Genomic DNA, 22563 nt, shown 5'->3' on the forward strand with positions numbered 1-22563 from the left:
TTCCTCTTGGCCCTGTTAATGTCGGGGCCAGGCCCGGGGAGGATGGCGCCCTAGAGCCCGGCCTTGCTGGGGTAGGGGCGGGAGGGGACGGGGTGGGGACCGGCCATGTCGGAGGTGACCCGAAGTCTGCTGCAGCGCTGGGGCGCCAGTTTTAGGAGAGGCGCCGACTTCGACTCTTGGGGCCAGCTGGTGGAGGCGATAGACGAGTATCAGATGTGAGTGACTAACCGCGGGAGCGGGCCAGACCGGCTCCAGTCGGCCGCCTCCCGCTTCTTTCTGTCGGTGTCTCTCATCACTGTATCTGCAGCCAAGGCTTCTCAGGGTGGGGCCCCGCAGGCGCTGGGGCTGAGATCCCACTGGCCCTGGAGACCAAGGTCCAGTCTCTGGGGTTTTTCGCTCTCCGACTGAGCAGGGCCAGTTCCGTGCAACAGGTAGCCCTTCTTTCCTGGGGCGCCAGCCCATTCAGGCTACCTACTGAGTTCCTTGCCACCGTCTCATGGGTCCCCCGCTCTGCAGTCAGTTTCCTTTTCCCCTCTCCTCCGCCTCTCTCAGGTTGCCGCCCCTCAGTTTCTCTTTTAGAATCTCGGAGGAATACTTGTGTGTTCTCCGCCCACGTCCCCGGGATGAGGGGCCTCGCTCTGTGTACGGTGCCTTCCTCCTCCCCTGTGTAGGGCAGGAGGGAACTGGTGGCGATTGAGGGGAGGGGAGGGGGTGCCCCCAGGAGGCAGCGAGGCCGGAGGTATCTCCTCAGCCCAAAGAAAGGTCTCCTCTCGCGCCCCTTCTCCACCCCTCTTTCTGGGGAGCCGTGTTTTCCCAATTCACCTCGATTCCGTTTCGGTTTCTGGGACTGTTATTTGCTAGGCTGGGTGAGTCCCACCCACCCCCTCGCTCGGTTGCTCTGGGTGGAGTCCCTGCAGGATGTGAACAGAAGAGAGCAAAATGTGAATTAATAGACCACGCACAGGAGTCACCACCGCCTCCTTGGGTCCCTCCTCCTTTTCCTGTGTATAATGTATAGCCGCAGGGTACATGTGAGCACCAGGTTCTTTGATCTACCCAAGTCCGATTTCTTTCCCTTTATGGTTTCCTCCCAAAACTTCAGCGGTGTTTTTAAAATTAAAAGACAAGGTTTGCGTATATATTAAACCTTGCTTATAGTTTTCTTGCACATTTTACTGAAAATAGGAACTGCCTGCTGAAATGCTGTTGTTTGCAAACTGTTGCCAGTAATTACTTACTGGTTTAAAGCAAGTTATTGTTCGAAACCATGTGTAAGTAAAACCCACCCCCCCTCCCCCCGCCCCAGCGTCTTTTGGAAAGAATACACGATTAGTGCTTGGAAGATCTAAATCCTGTATTCTTTTTCTACAATAGTTACTTGTGTTTATCTGGCCATTAAGATAATTTAAATGCGTGGATGTTCTCTATCTCATCTTACTGACTTTGAATTGCCTGTAGTTTTCAAAAGCCCTGAAAACCACCATGGTTTGGGCCATTTTGCCATGTGTAGCAACTACTGTCATTTGTTTTGCACTTTCACTTGATTTCACTTTACTCTTGCAACTGCTCGGTGAGAATATTATTATTTTCATTTTGCAAATGAGGAAACTGAAGCTCAGGTTAACCGGATTACCTAGGGTCACAAAACTATACTGCTGAAGTCTGGGTTGTTTTTTGTTTTCCCAGTTCCAAATCCTGTCTGCTCTACTATGTAGTGTTTAAGGCATTTATTAAAGATGTGTTGTATAAGTGAATTGGACAAATTAGAAGACTTCCTTCATTCCCAGAGAATGTATCCTTCATACTGTAGCCGGTTAGATAGTGAGCACCCATGTATACTCATTCTGCATTAACTAAACTTGCGTAGCCTGAAATCTAAAGCTGCCTCTCACTTGTGATGGTGGGACATCGCAGCTGTTGGCACTCAGCAGCAGACCTCACAATGGAAAGTGAAGAATACCATGTCCAATTGAAATTACAAAGGAAAATTGAATATGCAAGCTGTTTAGCTGGAATTTCTAAAAATATCTCAGCAAGAGAGTAATAAGCACCAACAAATCTATTGTTGAACCTCATTACTAACCTTGAACTTCATGATTCAGAGTAATTCTAAAATTACTATAAAAACCACCAGTGTCAAATTTGAATAGAAATATGTGATGATTGGCTTAAATTTTGTAAACATACAGGCTACATACACGATGTTGAATTTAAAATTAATACACTCAAAAATGAAGGCCAGTTGTCTTTTTTTAATTTGAATTATCTGTGAGAAAAGGAGACCATTTGGGGGCCACTAAATGATGTGACAAAGAATGGATGGGATTTAGTAACTGACTAGATACTGAGCGAGAAGAAGAAGTCTGGGAGAACTGGCCTTTCTGACCGCAGAGGCAGCTGTGTCTTTACAGCTGTGCAACACACAGGAGTGAATTCATGGGATGGGGACTTTGTGGGGGAGGGAGTGGATGTGTTTGTACTTATCGTAAGGTAAGAATATCACAGCTTAAACAGTTTCATCACTCAGCAAGTGAGAGCTGGGCGTATAGAAATGAATAAGATTTGATATCCATCCTCAAAGTATTGAGTCTAATGGAGGATTTTATTTATTTATTTATTTATTTTTCATTGTGAGAAATGCTGGAGGATTTTAGAATAAATGGGTATTGCTATTACAGAAGTAGGAAAAGAGTAAGTGCTGCCACACTCCTTGCTGTTTCCTGAAGCATGCTTCTGCCTTAGGGCTTTTGTACTTTTTCTGGAACACTCTTCCCCCATTATCTGCTTGGACCGATTGATCACCTCCTTCAGGTCTTTGTCCAAATATTATCACTGCGAGGCCCTCTTTGTCCAGTTAAGTATGCTGTCCACTCCCACTCCCTCTACCTCAGTCTTGCAGATCCAACCCCCAATCCTGCTTAATTTTTTCTATAGTATTTATCACCATCTAAAGTACAATATATTTTATGTATTCATTTGGTTGGTTGTCTCTCTCCCCACTTGAACGTAAGGTCTTTAAACAGGGTATAGGAGGGGTTGTCTATTTTGTTCTCTACTGTATACGTAGTGTCCAGAGTAGCACTAGACTGTTATCAAGTAATTATTTATTTAGATATTATATAATTGTTGTATTCTAGTGAATGGCTTGATTCAGGAATATGCTGTGGGAGCATTAAGGAGTTGATGCCACAGTACTGTTGGAAGATTTCAGCAAATTATGTCAAAACTAAAATTGCTATCTAAAATATACATGATCAATTAAAAACAACTCCCTCTAGCAGGCCACCTCTTTCAGCAACCTGGGGGTACCTGCACCCTAACTTAGGGTAGAGTGGCATGGACTCTGCTGCCTAGAATCAGCTATTTCACAGGATCAGTCCTGAGGCATTAATCTGGCACACAGATGCTCAATAAGTATTTGTTAAATGAATGGGTGAGTTTGAAGATTGGATAAGCCTTGTTAATCATCCTTATTATGCCTTGTGTCAGTGCCTCTCAAGGTGTGGTCCCACGTCCTTGCTGGTCTGCAACGAGATAAATAAAGAAATGGGGATGTAAAATTTAGGAATTTCATTGTGGTGTGACATCTTAATGATAGTTTTTATTTTATTTTATAAAAGTATTAGCCTGGAACAGATTGCAGGGGAAAAAACTAGTTCTTCACTCTAAATAGTTTGAGAAGCACTTGTTTCTGTCATGGATTGCTGTGGGGTTTCTGTGGGTCACTTGTTTATGTGCTTTAAGGATATTTAAAACTTCCCCTTGAGAGCAGTCCTATATTACCTGTAGGCACCTTGGAAACTGAGGTTATTCTCTAGAGAAAAATATTTGATAGGTTTTTTACCTTTACTAATAGAATGTCAACTCTTACCTGCTCATCTGATACCCAGAGCAGGTGGATTTTCCCTCAGTGGACAGATTTATGTCTCACTTTGTCTTAAAATGGTGCAATCATTTATGGGCTTAAAAATTTTAAATTTTTTAAAAATTAATTTTATTTATGCATTTATTTTTGGCTGAGTTGGGTCTTCGTTGCTGCGCCCGGGCTTTCTCTAGTTGCGGCGAGTGGGGGCTACTCTTCGTTGCGGTGCGCGGGCTTCTCATTGCAGTGGCTTCTCTTGTTGAGGAGCACAGGCTCTCGGCACGCGGGCTGAAGTGTAGTTGTGGCACGCGGGCTCAGTAGTTGTGGCTTGCGGGCTCTAGAGTGCAGGCTCCGTAGTTGTGACGCACGGGCTTAGTTGCTCCGCGGCATGTGGGATCTTCCTGGACCAGGGCTCGAACCCATGTCCCCTGCACTGGCAGGTGGGTTCTTAACCACTGTGCCACCAAGGAAGCCCTAGAAAATTAATTTTTTTGCCTAGGTTTTACAAAAAGTTTTTAAAAATAACTTTATTGAGGTATAATTTATATACAGTGAAATTCAGCATTTTACGTTTACAATTCAGTGAACTTTTAGTAAATTTACCAAGTTGTGCAGGCATCATTACAATCAAACTTTAGAACATTTCCATCACCCCACAAAGATCCCTTATGCACATTTGCAGTCATTCCATGTTCCCACCCTAACCCCAGGCAGCCGTTAATCTATATTCTGTCTCTAAAGATGAAATGAAACTTTTTCTGGACATTTCACGTAAATTGAATCATATGATATGTGATCTGTATGTGGCTTCTTTCATTTAGCATAATGTGTTTGAAGTTATCCATGTTGTTGTATGTATCAGTACCTTGTTCCTTGTTACTGCTGAGTAGTATTGCATTGTATGGGTATACCACATTTTGTGTATCCATTCACTACTTGGTAGACATTTGAGTTGTTTCTACTTTTCGACTGTTATCATTAACGCTGCTGTGAACATTCACGTGTAAGCCTGGGTGCACGTATATTTTCATTCTTCTTGGGTAGAGATGTAGGAGTGGAATTGCTGGCTCATATGGTAAATTTATGTGTAATTTTTAAAGGGAAACTGGTTGGTCAAACTGGGTGCACCATTTTACATTTCTACCAACGATATATGACAGTTCCTGTTTCTGTACATTGATAGCATTTGTTATTGTGTGTCTCTTTGATTATAGCCATTCTAGTGGGTATGTAGTGTACTTCACTGTGGTTTTCATTTGCTTTTCTCTTACGACTAGTAATACTGAGTGTCTTTTCTTATGATGCTTATTTTCCATGTAAATCTTGTTTGTAAAGTGTCTCTTCATACCATTTGCCTATTTTTTTTTTCCTTTTGCCTATTTTTAAATTGAGTTGTTTGTCTTTTCCCTGTTGAATTAGAAGAGTTCTTTGTATTTTCTGGATATCAGTTCTTCATCAGATAGGATATATGATTTGCAAATATTTCCTCCAGCCTGTTGCCTAATTTTTAAAAACAGGATTCTGTTTGAATTTAACATCATTGTCTACTGACTGCTAGCATTTGAGCAGGAGTTTAGAGCTATATCCTTTCTTCTGACAGTGACCTGCTTAGGTTTACAGTCACTATTGGCATATTGTGTGTAGAACTTGTCAAATAAAGAAACTGTGCAACACTGTAACTTCCCTGAATTCAGGGATGTGTAGTTGACATTGTTAAGTGTAGACTGTGATTCCTGAAGAGAACTCTACGTAGATGGTAGGCCAGCAAGAGTTAGAAAGGAAACCAAGTACGGGACAAGTATGGCTATGGCTATTTCTAATTGTACTTACTCCTGTATAAAATCCACAGAGTGGGTCTATGAATGACATTTTAGGACAAATATTCTGGGGTTTCCAGTTTTGGGGGAAAAGAAATAAATGGATGGAAGCACTTTGATTAAGTAACATGGTGGAGCTATCCTGGCAAACGTTATGATTTTATGTAGGAGTTTCTTGCGTTATGATAAGGAGGATGCAGACCTTTCATAGATTAGATAGAGGTCATCAAGTGAACTTTACTCTTGATCTTTAAAGACATGATTGTATAGATTAAAACTTCCATCTAAGGCTTTTTGGAAACTTGGTGAACTGTCTTTTGCAACGGCTTGGTGGGAAATCTAGCACTTGCTACCCTTTGTATCCCTGCCTCCGTTCCCCACCTAGGATAGTATAGTATGCTTGGGAATTATAGTTTAAAATTCTTTTGTAGTTACAAAATGTCTCACCAAAAAAATCCTTTCAATACTTTGTTTTCTTTTTTCCCCCCTGCAAGTTTTTAAAAATTAAAATAAATATCACGTAACATGAAACTTATCACTGTAAAGGTGTACAATTTGTTAGTTTTTAGTATGTTCACAATGTTATGCCACCATCACCACTATCTAATTCCAGAACATTTCCATCACTCTCAAAAGAAACCCTTTACCTGATATGGGTCACTTCCAACTCTCTCATTTCCCCAGCCCCTGGCAACCACTAATCTGCCTTCTATCTCTATGGCTTTACCTATTCTGGATATTTCATGTAAATGGAATCATATAATATATGATCTTTTATATGGCTTCTTTCATTTAGCATAATGTCTTTGAGGTTCATTCATGTTGTAGCATGTATCAGTATTTCATTCCTCTTTATGGCCAAATAACATTCCTTTGAATGTGTGCGCCACATTTTGTTTATCCGTTCATCAGTTAATGGACATTTTAGGTATTTCCAGTTTTTGGCTAATCACGCATAATGCTGCTCCTGTGATCATTCGTGTACAGTTTTTGTGTGTGTGAGTGTGAACATGTTTTCTGTTCTCTTGGGAATATACCTAGGATTTTGAAACTGCTGGGATATATGGTAACTCTAAGCTTAACTTTTTTTTTTTTTTTTTTTTTTTGCGGTACGCGGGCTTCTCGCTGTTGTGGCCTCTCCCGTTCTGGAGCACAGGCTCCGGACGCGCAGGCTCAGTGGCCATGGCTCAGGGGCCTAGCCGCTCCGCGGCATGTGGGCTTTTCCCGGACCGGGGCACGAACCCGTGTCCCCTGCATCGGCAGGCGGACTCTCAACCACTGCGCCACCAGGGAAGCCCCCTATGCTTAACTTTTTAAGGAACTGCCAAACTGTTTTCCACAGTGACTGTACCATTTTACATTCCTACCATCAGTTCCAGTGGTAGGGTTCCAATTTCCACATCCTTGCCAATACCCATTGTACTTTTTCTCCCTCTTTTTAAAAATTATACCCATCCTGGTGGGTGTGAAGTTGTATGTCATCGTGGTTTTAATTTGTATGTCCGTAATAACTAATGAGATGATATTCATGTACTTATTGGCCATTTTTATATATTCTTTGGAGAAATGTCTGTTCAGTCAAACCTTTTACTCATTTTTAAATTGAGTTATTTTTCTTTTTATTGTTTAGCTGTAAGAGTTGAGCTTAGACTTGTAACACAGATCCATCCTTGAAAACTCATCCGAGGCCTAGCTGCTGTTTTTAAGGATGATGATAACTGAGCAAACAGTGATTTCCATGTCTGATTGGTAGAGGATTTTCTTTATTTGCCATGAAAAATACGTTCAAAAGTATAATTTGATAGAGTATCATCACTTTGTCATGGCTGTAATTTGAACTAATCTTATCAGCAAATTAATGATAGACTGATAAAGTACCTCTGGCTGGTACTATTAATTGGTGCTCACTGGAAGTGTTTAAGCTGAATCTGGACAAACTGCTCTTGGCTTGTTGTAGAAGAAATTTGTGTGTACTAAGGAAAGTTGAATTCGATGTCATTTGAGATTCTTTCCACCTCTATGATTCTGTTTTTGCTGTCTCGAGCTGAAATTTGTCCCAGTGAAATGGTATGAAAAGTATCTTATTTCCATTGTCATTGTATAAAGAGTTAGATTCTAAAGATAATGTAGATTTATACTTTGAAAACAGAAGAAAAGTGTTATTGTACTTCACTCTTTTTTAAGAATTAAATTATTTTACCGTGTTTCACTTGAAATAGTTTGCTTTCCTTCAATTTTAAAGAATGTTTTTTTTCTTCTTACAGATTAGCAAGACACCTACAAAAAGAGGCCCAAGCTCAACACAATAATTCTGAGTTCACAGAAGAACAAAAGGTACCATAAAATAATCTCTAGATACATCAGATTCCAAATGAAAAGGGTTCTGTCTTTTGAGTCCATTAAGCAAAAACAAACAACAAAAACTGTTATACTTAAGTACAAAGAATGATACTGATTATGCTTCGCTGAACATTAAGTAATTACTTTAGAGATACCACATGATTTACCATGTAATGAATTTCTCACTTAATGAATTTCTTTACTCAGCCATTTAGACATTTAGTGGAGACCATCCACACTTTGGTTGGGAAGGAAGGGGTACCAGAGACTGGAGTTTGATTGTGAGTAATTGCATCCCACCTCAGTACTTACTTAACTCAGAACTTCCTTACCTCCTTCTCCACCTCCTCTGAAAACAAACAAAAAACAAAACAAACGAAAAACAAAAAAAGCCACCACTGAAAAATAATTAGTTCAAGTCAAGAATTTAGCATAAGAATCCATCAACAAAATAAATGCATAAAGTTGCAAAATGTTTCAAGGGTGCTCTTTCTCCTTGAATTAAAATTTTAATGTATCAAATTGATTCCCTGTACTGCTAGAGATTGTGAAAAATGGGATATTTTAAGAAGTCTTACTGTAAAACAGTGGGAAGAAATGGGAGGAAACAATTCTTATTTTTCCTGGCTCAAGGTATCTAATGTTAAGTTAAATTTTAATCTCGTAGATAATGAAAAAATTCATGTCAGTTTTCCTCCCATTTCTTAAGACATTGTAAAAACTATGGTGACTTAATTTGCTTTTATTCTCTTTTTGTACAAGGAGTGGGAGTGGGAGTGATTCTTTGCACACTCTTTAAGTAAGCCTAAACAGATTGGTTTTAGTCTTTAGGCCTGTATTCATTTGATTCATCTTTATAAGTCTTTGAAAAGAAAAAAACACCAAAAATTAGGGTCAGTCATATTTCTTATACAAGTTAGTATGTTTGCATTTTAAAAATATTTGGGGTCTGTTGAACGGGTTTGCAGGGCAGAAATAGAGACACAGATGTAGAGAACAAACGTGTGGACACCACGTGGGGAAAGTGGCAGGGGCAGTGGTGGTGGGACGAATTGGGAGATTGGAATTGACATGTATACACTAATATGTATAAAATGTATAACTAGTAAGAACCTGCTGTGTAAAAAAATAAATGAAATTCAAAAATCAAAAAAAAAAAGAACCTGCTGTACAAAAAAATAAGTAAGATAAAATTAAAAAAAAAACCTAATAGAACGTTTTTGGGTCTGTGTCATCTAGTGTATCTTTATTTTGTATTTTAAAGGGTAATAGAAGTTTTAAAATTTTAAAGTGTATTTTTCTTTAATAATTGCTAATATCCACAATAGATTTAGGAAACTTAGGATTTTAGCCCTGGAAAATAATTACCACAGAGGAATTGTCCGGTTTGCAAAAGGAAAGGAAGAAGGACTATATGCTTTATCACCTCTAAGATTTGTGAAATCTGTCTACGAATTGCTAAGGAAGTGATCAGCTGGCATCACAGAATTGAGAGTTTAAACATCTATGTTTTGAAACAATCTCAAATATCTGAGTATGTAAATTAACAGCTAACAAACTGTGTTATGACTATGGAAACAAAATGAAAGCTTAGGAAATTAAAAAGTTTAATGACAGCCATATTTTAATCACCTGTTTGCCTTGTCTCCAACATCTGTTGCTTAGGTATAGGTTCTATGAGCAACACGACCTCAAATATAAACTGATTTGACCTAAAACATACTAAAGTTTTTAAAAATGTCATCAAGAAATGAGCTTTGTCGTATTCTGATGATTAGGCTAACCAGAAAAAATTAGCTTTTACTTAATTTTCTTTAACTTTCTAAGGATGAAGCTGGGATGTTTGACAGTGCTGTGTATTCAATCTTTAATTTATAGCTGTTCTTAGTAGGCACCCGGCTGCTGTCATTTTCAGCTTACACAGATCTCACCCTCCACAAGGCCCAGGAGGCACCATGACCTAAAGGAATGAGCCTGAGATGTGGAGTCAGAAGACTTGGTCTTGAATCCAGTCTCTGTCTCTGGGCCTTAATTTCCTTATGTATGAAATGAGGGATTAGATAACCCTAAATGATCTTGAAACGTATCCCTAAATCTTCAAATGACCTCTACCTTTGAGGTAGTCTGTTCCTCCTCCCCTCCTCGAGGCCTGATTTCTGAGGTATTTATTATTTATAAACCTGCTTAGGAGGCAAATGTGGCTGCCAGTAGTGACTACAGAGAGAGGTTGTGCCTGCCTCCCTATTCCTTGGGCTTGGAGAAGGACCCCCAAATCACTCTGTACTACATTATGAATATAAGGCAAGTCGTATGTATTTACAAATTCTTTAAAAAAAATTTCTTTAAAAATACAGGTGAAACATTCACAATGGGCCAGAAACCTCATATTGACATTGTAGGCCTTATTTCAATGTCACATAAGGAAAAACTTAGAGGCTCTAAGTTAATAAATGATTAGAAAAACAAAGATTTCCCAGGCATTATCTGGAGAACATTGACTCTGAAAAATTAATAGATGTTATATGAACAGAGTTTGTGACTTGTCAGGGCTTTTAGTATGTTAATGTGTATGTTGGAGTTTTAAAGAGTTTGGGTAATGGAGTATTTCTCAGATTTGTTGGCTTTTGAAAGTCTCCCTCCTCCTCCCTTTATAATATTTCATTGGATCTAAAGAACATGTTATGGGAAATTTTGAAACCAACTGTTAGGTCTGCAAAATTAATTGAATGCCAGACCTGGCATGTAAGCCAAAGGAGAAGAAATTCGATTGTGTTTTCCTTAAAAGAGGAAAATGGAGAATGTTCCTTACATTATTCTAAGCAAAATTGTTCTATATGTTTTCTATTTGGAATTATATTCTTTATGCTTTTACAATTTTAAATGTTTTTGTAGCAGTGACAAGTTTTAGAATTATGCCAACCATTTAATAATTTGTGGAACTTTGAAAGAAGATTTTTAAAAACCACTATATTTCTAAAGTGCTTTCTTTATGAAGCTTTCTACTGTTAGTTCACAGTAAGATTTCAAAAATATTTGATGAATAAATGCTTTGTTAGATCTTAAGTTATTGATATTTATTTGTATATGATTATTATTTTAAGATTAGAGGAATCCTATTTTTTTAGAGAATAACATATATATCTTCACAATATTTATTTTAAATCTGAAGAACTCTAAAGCAGAGCTACTGATCTCTCTAAAGTTTATTAGTTGATGGTAAAAAATCTTCATATGGCTTTTCTATTCAAAATATTCTCAAAGATTTCTGGTGGAAAAAAAAGCAAGTTTATAATTCTTATTTGATGTTCCCTCATGATCAGTTGACATAGCTTTCATTTCATTTCTTAATAGTTTTGTCATTATAACAACAGGGTTTAGTAGCCAAAAAAGAGCTGCCAAAAGCTTTCATTCCGTTGAATTCCCTGCTTTGGTGTAGTAGATTTTCTCATGTAAGTTTCTGGACAGACTAGAACATCCTGTCTCATGATATGCTTAGAAAGTTTTTCCCTGTTTTGAATCAAATTTAGTGGTAATGAGAATTCCAGCACTATATGCTTGTTTTACATTTTATAGGTCCCCACTTTCCACTGCCTCCTCCCTCTCTTCCTTTCTTTCCTCCCCACCCCCGCCATCTAAAGAGTAGACGGCTGGCTGTCTAAATGTAAAAAATTAAGTCTGGATTGAGACTCTACTACTTTAACAATGTGTATTTTTTCAACCTATTTTTCCTTGATATGTTTTAGCAAAATTACTTTTGCTCTTTATTTGTATATTTCTATTTCATCTTTTCCTTTCACCGCTCTTTTTGAGTTGTCCATTTCCCCAGCAAGTGACAAAGTAAAGTAGCCAGTATTCTGAAAATGACATTTTCCATTTCTATACCACAGTAGGTATAAGCAGTTAATTTGAATGAAGTGCTAATTATTTAAATCTTTCTAAAATTAAACTTCACTTTGAGTGCTTAGTCTTAATGTGTATTAGTTAATAGTCAATATTTATATTCTGACACATATGACTTTGTGCTTCTTAATAATTTTTCTGAACCATTTCTTTCTAAGAAAGTTGAAATAATTGCAGTAGCAAGCACTTGATTTTGAAATCAATAAATGCTGCATGTTTTGCTACAGCTGAAAATGATAGTGTTTCACTCCTTTTTTAATACTGATGTTGGGTGTGGTCCCTTAAAATAGTTATGAATAATGCTTATTGGTATTTTGCCATAGTTCAGTAGATTCTGTGTAAAAAACTGTTGCTTCTGCTTAACGTGAAGAAATATTTAAATTTAAAATAGATTATTAGCGGACTTATAGTTGTTAAACTACATTTTACCTTAAATGTTAAAAACATCAAATCAGATGGATTGTATAGTAAAGAAGGAAAAGGAGTTAACTAGTATTTTTAAAGACTTACTCACTAGTACGTGTCCCTTAATACAGACAACCCTTTTTCAAAACCATTTTTTAAAGAACATAAAAAGTATGGCCAAATGGTATTAAAATAAGTGTATTACTTTGTTGTATATATTGCTATTGTATAGAATACACTGATGTCCAGGGCAAGTTGCTTAACCTGTCTTCTGTTTTCACATCTATAAAATAGTTGTATCTAACTCATAGGGTTGTAGTCAGGATTAAATGACGTAATGTGTGTAAATCACTTAGCAGAGTCTGTCATTTAGTAACTGCTCAATAGTTGTTAGCTATTACTATTACTATATAATTATATATATATTTAAAATTATTTACTAGTTTTGTCAGATTTGAGTGATATATATGAACAATGATCTGAGGTTATTAGATTTTATGTAGAAAAGATTGTTGCTGGTTCCTCCACAACAGCTCTTTCAGAGGGTAAATAAATCTGTGAGTATCTTGATTCCTTTTGCAGCAGTTCTATTAAATATAATATTTAAATGTAAAATTTCAAAATAAAATTTGACATTTTCTAAACTCTTATATTAAGATTAAAAGAAATTTTTAAAGGTTGTGGAGATAGTTAAATATTGTTACTTGTTCCTTGACCAAGAGTCATGTCTTTTGCTCAGTTGTGGTTTATTTATTTATATATTTTTAAATTAAAAAAAATTTTTTATTGAAGTATACTTGATTTACAATGTTGTGTTAGCTTCTGGTGTACAGCAAAGTGATTCAGTTATACATATTGATATATATATCAATATATACATATTCTTTTTCATATTCTTTCCCATTATGGTTTATAACAGGATACTGAATATAGTTCCCTGTGCTGTACAGTAGGACCTTATTGTTTATCTGTTTTACATATAGTACTTTGTATCTGCTAATCCCCAGCTCCTAATTTATCCTTCCCCCTTTCACCTTTGGTAACCATAAGTTTGTTTTCTATGTCTGTGAGTCTGTTTCTGTTTCATAAATAAGTTCATTTGTGTCATATTTTAGATTCCATAAATGATATCATATGGTGTTTGTCTTTCTCTTTCTGACTTACTTCACTTAGTATGATAATCTCTAGGCCCATCCATATTGCTGCAAATGGCATTATTTCATTCTTTTTTATGGCTGAGGAGTATTCCATTGTATATCTATATATATATATATATATATATATACACCACATCTTCTTTATCCATTCATCTGTTGGACATTTATTTACCTTGCTTCTGTGTCTTGGCTATTGTGAATAGTGCTGCTGTGAACATTGGGGTGCATGTATCTTTTCTAATTATAGTTTTCTCCAGATATATGCCTAGGGGTGGGATTGCTGGATCATATGGCAACCCTATTTTTAGTTTTTTAAGGAACCTCCATACTGTTTGCCATAGTGGCTGCACCCATTTACATTCCTACCAACAGTGTAGGAGGGTTCCCTTTTCTCCACACCCTCTCTAGCATTTGTTATTTGTAGAATTAGTGTTTTATTTTGTGAACTATCCCAGCTGTTTGTGGTCCACATGATAATTGCGTAGTGCCATCTAGCCTGGGTGCCAGGTACCAGGACGATAGTTGTTACTCCTCTTTGCTCCTCATTTATCTTCCAAAGAAAATTGATGAAAGAGAAAACCACCAAATCTAATTGACTAAACTTTTGCAGGTCGTCAGTATGTATAGAAAAACATCCTTTTTTTTCCCAGAATATTTTTTTTGTGAAGGCATTGCAAATATTGTACATATATATTCACTTTTATTGTCAGGATTTATTCCTTTTTATTAGGAAGGATTTAAAAGTCTTGATGGGCATAATCCAGCTGCTGCCTGCTCTCGCACATATTTGTTCTATGGGTCTCCTCCTTTTCATTTCAACCCTAGTCATTCATGTTCTTGTTCTGATTACTGTTTACATAGACAGTTGAAATAACCTGATTGATCTTACCTTTATTCTTTTCCCTTTTCTCCTTCACCCTATGGATACTGTTATCACAACAGTCTTCTTTGTTTTTTTTTTTTTTTTTTTTTGCGGTACGCGGGCCGCTCTGCGGCACGTGGGATCCTCCCAGACCGGGGCACGAACCTGTGTCCCCTGCATCGGCAGGCAGACTCTCAACCACTGCGCCACCAGGGAAGCCCACACAGCGGTCTTCTTAAAGGGCAAATCTGATAGTCATTCTTCTGTCCAGAAACTATCTGTATGATTTATTGCTAAAGTAATAACAGATTTTGCAGCTGGTCCTAGAAGATCCCCTTTATAATGACCTCCCTCCCCCAACACACGCATTTCACATTTCAAACCTTTCTCCCCCTGCTTCAGTTTGGGACTTCAGACAGATGAACCATGACAGTTTTCCTAGTACGTTAGTTTTAGAAATTCTCCCAGTCACTGGGGCTTGAATCCTAATTCCGATTCTTGTCCTGTTTCTCCAGGACATATTACCGCTTAGTTCGCTGAAGCCCTATAGAATCAAGTGCCTCTGCTTTATGTTACAGTGATTCTGAATGTGTCTTATATAATAGAAACATGAGCTTATTAAAGACAGGGACTACACCTTATTACTTGTATCCATTTTATAGCTCAGATCTGACTGTAAAATTTACCACCATTTATCACAAGTATTGATTCTGCTTAATATTGTTGATATATTTAATTGAACAAGTCAAGATTGGATTTGAGTCAAAATTAAATTATACCACTGTGCTAACTTTCAGATATTTTTGTTTTTAAGTCTTTTAGTGAATATCAGACTTTATGGAGAAGAAGAAAAGGTAAAGCTTAGGAGGGAAGATGCTTGAAGTCCTTTTCATTGACCTTTAAATCACATCTAAAGCTATCATCAAAGCAAACGATTTAAAATTGGTTGTGGCACATTAGGTTAGGAGCGAATACATACTCACCTTCTCTGCCCGATCCCAGTCCTTTACCTCCTGTTTCTCATCTCCAAAGTCTGCAAGATGCTAAAAGAAGTAAAATTTAACTTATTTTTTAAAATTATAGATTGCTTACCAATGAAAATTAACTTGATGATTTGGACAGCTAACAGTTATGATATATTTGGTATTTATAGCTTTTTCTTTTTCCTTCAGAAAACCATAGGCAAAATTGCAACATGCTTGGAATTACGAAGTGCAGCTTTACAGGTAAATAGGTCCCCCCCTCCAACTTTTTAATATAAGGAAAAGAAATTATTGTGAACTATTCTGATAAAATATTAGCATTCATGCCAAAAGCAGTATCGTCTCACAAAGGTTTTATAACAGTAAGAATTCATGGGTTAAACTCATATTAAAAGATTTAGTTCATATTATATAAACTGTAAAAATAAAAGATATGACTTCAATTTTTTTCTGTTATTTTTAGCCTGAATGTTCCAAAAAACACAAAAACAAAAACCAGTTTGGAATTTTTTTTTTTTTTTACCCTGAAAGCAAGAAATAGATTCATTTATTTTGGCTACTTTTTGAATATGTCGTCAACCACTTAAAAGACATAGGGTGCAGTGAAATCTTTGTAATAAAAATATGTAATGCACATGTTTTAAATTCAGTCCACACAGTCCCAAGAAGAATTTAAACTGGAGGATCTGAAGAAGCTAGAACCAAGTAAGTTTTGTTTTATATTTTTTAGTGATACTCCTTTAGAAAAATATTTGAGCTGTTATGGATATTAAGGTTATTTAGCAGAATGCTGATTTGAGTCATTTCTGTTAATATCTAGTCCTATGTAATTTTTTTGTGCTTTTATAATTCCTATAATATTTATAGTAATTATTCTTTGGTTCACTTTCATTATAGAATATGAAAAATTATTTGATTCTATGTCGTACCTCATCTATCTGTTTTAGCCTTTATTTTGTTTTAATCTCTTTAATAAGACTATAATTAAATTACTTTGGTAAACATTTACAGTAGAGTCTACTGGAGAATATAAAGTTATAGTCATTGATGCCTATTTATACAGCATGTCACTGAAAACTGCAGTCCAGCTGTTTGATCTGCTCTATAAAATATTTCCTTGTTGTCCTCGTTTTCCTTCCTGAAAGTTTTTTTGAGGTAAACAATTCCTTCAAATATTTTGGTGGTTAGGTTGCTGCTAGATGAAGCTTTTTTGCTGGTTCAAATGAATGTTCTCTTAGAGGAAATGTTTGAAATATAAGCAAGGGCACAAGTATTGAATATCACCACAGTCAATTTTAGGACATTTTTATCACCCCATAAAGAAACCCTTTATCCGTTAGCATTCAGTCATTTCCCTCCAGCTTCCCCCAATTCCCAGCCCTAGGCAACCACTAATCTACTTTTTGTCTCTATAAATTTGCCTGTTCTGAACATTTCGTATAAATGGAATCATATAATGTATGGTCTTTTGCAACTGGCTATATATAAGATTATTTTAAGAAAAGCACATTGATGGCTTTAAAAAAAAGATTTCAGCTGCAGTTGGGATGTCTGAGTCGTATAATGTTTCTAAAGAAAATCATAACGTTCACTTTTAAATGATAAGAATAATTTGGATTTGGGATCCTTACCTAGTCACTATTTTCCATTTCTTTTCAGTTTGTTTCCAAATAAAACTTAAGAACCTGTTAGGTATGTAGGGTGACTGTAAAGTTTGTAAACGCTTATACTCAGATGTTTATTATCTCTTTACATAGACTCGCTCAGTTATTCCTCCTATGGCCTCATAGACTTTCTCGTTGGTAATAACGGTTGCCATTTTTTCGAGTAGCAGCAGTATGCCAAGCACTCAGATAAATCGTCTCAACGGCATTTTGCTTACTGACACTTGCCCGTGATCTTACAGCTTGTAAATGCCAGAACCGGATTTTGACCAGGGTTCTAAGTGATCTCAAAGCCTGCATTCCTACCACTGCACTCTGTTATTAATACTTGGAATGGTGCAGTATTGGCATCAACCCTAAATATCATGGTTCTTCAGGTCAAGTTCCTGAGAGATTTTTGGCCCATATCTTAGTGGAAGATTGGACTAAAATCTGCATTAGTCTTCTACTTTGTTTATTTGTTTTTGTTTTTTTTTAAGATTTGGTGTGGGAATGGAAAGGAAAGAGTATTATTGGGATTCATTTCGTTATAGTTTGAATTTATATAGTGCTTCTCATTTGGACTTCTCCCTTCCTGGTACTTATTATTTTTTTAGATGATTTTAATTTGCTGTTGCCTCTAAAAGGAACATAAATGTGTATATTGTATCTCAGTAGGATATACTCTGTAATTAATTTTGAATTTATAAAATCTAGGCACTTGTTATGAGTTAATTATTTTATCAGAATTAAACATTTTCTATAAATTGGTGTTTGACTATATTTCAGATTCAGTGTTCTTAGTCAAGCTGACCTCTGCCTCTTCTAAGAATGTTAAGGAAAGGAAAATTAATGAATGACTGTGTCTTTCAACATGTTAGTCCTAGTTGGTTTATTTTGCTAATGTATTTTTCCTTCAAAGTTTTAAAAATATAATCCTGTCTGAAATTCATACTAAAACTAAGATCTTGAAAGTACTAGTTACTTGATTTTCTTACGTTAATCCTTAGTAGCAGACTACTTCTTACTCAAACTTGTTCCCCCGTGACAACCCCATAAACTGTGAAGTTCCCTTCCATTAATTCATCTTTGAAGGCCCCGAAGAAATCCCACCTTTCTCTGAAAGCTTTCCGTGCTTTCCCTAGCCATAATTAAACTCTACTTCATGTCCTTTCTAGGAGCACTTTTTATAGCCCCCATTGTAGTCTTCCCTGTATTTTTCTCACTTATATTTATTTCTCTCCTCAAGATTGTGAATAGCCTCTGTATTTTCCCCACAGAGCCTCATTCAACGCTCTGCCTATAGTATGAACTCGGCAGATTTTTAGGTTGAATGTCTTCAGGGAATCTTCTCACATAATTAAAAAAATAACCTTTCAGATGGGAAGCACTTGCTCATTTTTGCCTACCACAAAAATGAAAAATGTCAGCCACAAAAGAAGAATACATCTGGGGTGTGTGTCTGTGAGATTTTTAGAGTGTCAGCTTCAGGAGGTTGCAGGGCCTGCTCCATGACAGCAGGCTGAGACTGCTGAGTTCTTACCAGTAGAGGGTGGGCCTGTGTGTGTGATTTCTACTGGATGAGCCAGTTACTCCCCAATGGTGGTAGACTCCATGCTCATGCTAATACCTTCCATGGAATTATAAACTTGCTTCTCTCTTCTCTAAATTCTCCTAAAATATCAATATTAGTGTCAGAAGAAAAAATCCTATGTAAAATTTATGTAGAACCCTATTTTAAAAGGACGTTAGAATCCCTGTTATTCCATAGTTGGTGAAAATGGAAACCTATCCTACATTTACAGAAAGGGAGAAAGGAGCTGTTATTTTTCTCCCAAAGTTATTCACACAAATTAAATATCTAATATACTCTATACTTACAAATACAAAATAAAGGAGAGGCTATTACTGCAAAACAGACATTTCCTTTTCAAAGCATTGATGCCTAAGGAAAGAAAATACTGTTTAATTCTTCTATTATAATACAAATTTAAGATATTCTTAATGACTAATATGATTTTCAACTTTTTAACTGATGTTGTTTTGTACATATTTTAAGGTTTGATTTTTCCTTTTTATTATTAAAATGTGATCATTTCTGATATGGATATACATGATCTTTTTTTTTTTTGTCACCCATTCCCTGTTCTCAGTATCTAGCATAATACTGTGTAAGTGATTAATTCAGGGGTCCCCAACCCCTGGGCCGCAGACCAGTATTGATCTGCGGCCTGTGAGGAACCGGGCTTCACAGCAGGACATGAGTGGCCAGCGGTGAGGGAGCGAGGCTTCATCTGCTGCTCCCCATCGCTCCCCGTCGCTCCCCATCGCTCGCATTACCACCTGAACCATCCCCCCTCCCTCACCCACGGTCTGTGGAAAAATTGTCTTCCATGAAACCGGTCCCTGATGCCAAAAAGGTTGGGGACTGATGAATTAATTGATATTTGCGTTGAATGAATAGCTTACAAGGAGCATTCATGCACCAAGTTTAGAGAGGATAGTCTTATAATTTTAAAAATAGTCCTTCTTAGTGAGATCTGAAACAATAGGATTCTAGTCAGCCAGATAGGGAAAACTATGGAGAAATAAATTACCATATAATAATGTAGACTTATACTTTTATGGTACTTTAAATGTTCCCATGCAATGTCATATACTGTGTTATTTAATTTAATTTTCTCAACAGTCTGGGAAGGAAATGGTATTCTGATTTTAGAACTGGGGAAACGGAGATTCAGAGTAGTTATGTGAATGCTCAAGTCATTAACATCCTTGTAGGGCTAAGATCTGATTTCAGAGCTTTTGCTACTTCCCCCTTGCTTATCAGACTTTAGCTCTACAGTCCATTCTACTCCTTGAACAAGCTCCTGCCCCAGAGCCTTTGTTGTTGCTCTAGCTTGTTCTCTAATTCTTGGAGAGCCCTTGCCCCAGAGCTACTTGTGGACATTTCCTCTCATCCAGGTCATGGCTCAAATGTCTTCTAGTAATTCAGGTTTGAGAGGCCTGCCCTGTTCACCTCAGCTGAAGTTATCCCTCTATTCCATGTACACAAGCATCCTCTGTGTCCTTCATTACACTAATTGCAGTCTTAACATTATCTTGTTTATTTGTTGCCTTATTATTGTCTGCTTTTCCTGACTAGGGTCTAAGATCCACATATGAGGGCAAGAACCCTCTGTCTCTATCACTGCCATATCTTTAGCACTCAGTGCACGTTTGTTGAGGAGAAGAAAAAGAGAGGAAGAATGAGGGTAAGAGTTGGAGAGGGAGCGAGAATAAGAATGAGTGAGAATCTAGACCCAAGTCTCAGACTTCTCTCCCCGAAGGGCTTAGTAGGAGTGCATATGTTAGAAGAAGTCTGATAAACACATCCAACTCCGATTGGAGTAAGGCATATAATTGCAACCTGTACACAGGGATTTCCTTTTTGGGGATGACAACATCCATACCTATTTTAGCTCTCAACTGCAGGACTCCAAACTTAGAGAGACTGAATAAGTTGAGTATAAAATCATAGAAATATTTTGGGTTGCCCAATTAATGCTATTACTTCACCTTCATATAGTTGCAGGTAGTTACTGGGAATCCATAAGACCAGATATGAAGCACTAAGTTACATATAGCACCTCTCTTTAAGTTTACATGCCAGGATATAGTCATTGACCACAACCATAATACAGGAGGTGGTACCATGTTGTTTGAAGACTTCTCTTGAGGATAAATCCCTCTTTGTGTTTGTGTGTGTGTGTATGTAAGAATGTATGCACATATATGTATGTATATATTACACATTTGTAATAAACTATGGTAAAATGCGTATGAGAATTATAACCTCACTACTATAAACTTTACCAGTTTTATGGAGTTGAGGGGAAGTTTCATCAGGACATAGAATAAGATATGCTCATGTCCCTCTCATTGGTCATCTTTGACACCAATCTTTTAATTTAAATACTCCAGGGAGGAGTTACTCTCTTCTCTGGTGCCCCATGTCTCACCTAGGACTTTGTACATAGAACTATTTTGGGGTTCATTTTCCATAAGGACTCTGAGACTCTAGAAATAACTCTCCTTGGAGGTCTAACAATACTCTGAAATTACTGGTACTTGGAGTACGGATATTTTCATTTTGCTAAGATAGTCAATGGTTTATGGCTCTGGATGATGATAAGATTGGGAATTTTTAAAAAAGTATTAATAGGCGTAGTAAAATTGACTAAAAATCAGTCATTGACAATAAAATTGTTTATTTTGATTCATGAGATAATTCATACGTCTTTCTCTTTTTATTCTAGTCCTAAAGAATATTCTTACATATAATAAAGAATTCCCATTTGATGTTCAGCCTGTCCCCTTAAGGTAAAATAAATAAGCACCAATATTTGTCTTCTTATTCTATCATCTTATTTTATACCTGTTTTTCAGAGATTCTGGATGTTTTATATCAATGTTGGTATACTGATATCATTAGTAGTAACATTAACATTTTATGTCAGCATTTTTTATATCAACATCTTACCTAGGAAATGAGTAGCTATGAGGCTTCTCTAGTATATTTAGTTTTGTAGCTCACTCTTTTCTCTGTCCTTTTGCATGTAGAAGAATTTTAGCACCTGGTGAAGAAGAGAATTTGGAATTTGAAGAAGATGAAGAAGAGGGTGGTGCTGGAGCAGGGTCTCCTGATGCCTTTCCTGCTAGAGTTCCCGGTGAGTATCACTTGTTAAAAATATACATTACTTAACTCAATACAAGGTCAAGGTGTTTGGAACTTATTTTGGTATTTGCTAGTAGAGAGTAAAACCTCTCCAGGGTTCATGCCAATCTTAAGCAAATGGTCGTGTTTTGGGCAGTAGCTGTTTTATAAGTATAGTCTGAAAGTATCTTACTATCTGTTTTGGGGTTCCAAAGACCACCTTCGCATTTGGAGATTCACTAGGAGGACTCACAGGACTCAGCATGTGATTGTACTCACAGCTGTGATTTATTCCAGAGAAAGAATACAAAAACAAAGTCAGCAAAGGGAAAAGGTGCATGAGTGAAGTCTGGAGGAAGCCAGGTGCAAGCTTCCAAGAGTCCTTTTCCAGTGGAGTCACATAGCTTGTGCTTGATTCCTCTAGTGACAGATTGTAATGACACACGTGAAGTGTCCACTAGGGAAGCGGGATGCACATTAGAGACTCCATGCCCAGAGCTGTTACTGGCGGCTGATCACATAGACACCCTCTGCCTAGCACTGACCAAAATTCCAGACTCCTAGAAGGAAAGCAGATAATTCAGCATAAACCATGTTGTTTGTAAAAATAACTTAGGCACAGTGACCATTCTTATCAGGGGATAGTAGGAACCCTCCTAAAATCCAGATTCCCAGACTCTAGTCAGGGGTCTACCTTGTACTCAGGCCTTTCTAAGAGTAACAATCTCAGACCTGCTATGTTAACTCTTTTCTGTACACTTTTGTAAGTACTTCTTTAATTAATCAAATTGTGGTCATTAAAACTGGACCCAGGGGCTTCCCTGGTGGCGCAGTGGTTGAGAATCCGCCTGCCACTGCAGGGGACACGGGTTCAAGCCCTGGTCTGGGAAGATCCCAC

The 22563-nt window shown here is 37.2% G+C and overlaps 1 protein-coding gene across 1 annotated transcript in view; it reads left to right on the top strand.

Annotated features, from left to right (window-relative positions):
- Positions 1-63: 63 nt before the first annotated feature.
- The window catches only part of AIDA (axin interactor, dorsalization associated), a 42503-nt gene continuing 20003 nt past the window's right edge, over positions 64-22563 (top strand). Inside the window, exons 1-6 of the mRNA XM_059998023.1 lie at positions 64-215; positions 7944-8013; positions 15516-15569; positions 15977-16031; positions 21268-21331; positions 21572-21678. Of these exons, the coding sequence (XP_059854006.1) occupies positions 106-215; positions 7944-8013; positions 15516-15569; positions 15977-16031; positions 21268-21331; positions 21572-21678 (460 nt within the window). The 5' untranslated portion in view covers positions 64-105. The remainder of the gene's footprint in view (positions 216-7943; positions 8014-15515; positions 15570-15976; positions 16032-21267; positions 21332-21571; positions 21679-22563) is intronic.

This window comes from Delphinus delphis, chromosome 1, assembly GCF_949987515.2.
Source record: "Delphinus delphis chromosome 1, mDelDel1.2, whole genome shotgun sequence".
NCBI classification, from domain to species: domain Eukaryota; kingdom Metazoa; phylum Chordata; class Mammalia; order Artiodactyla; family Delphinidae; genus Delphinus; species Delphinus delphis.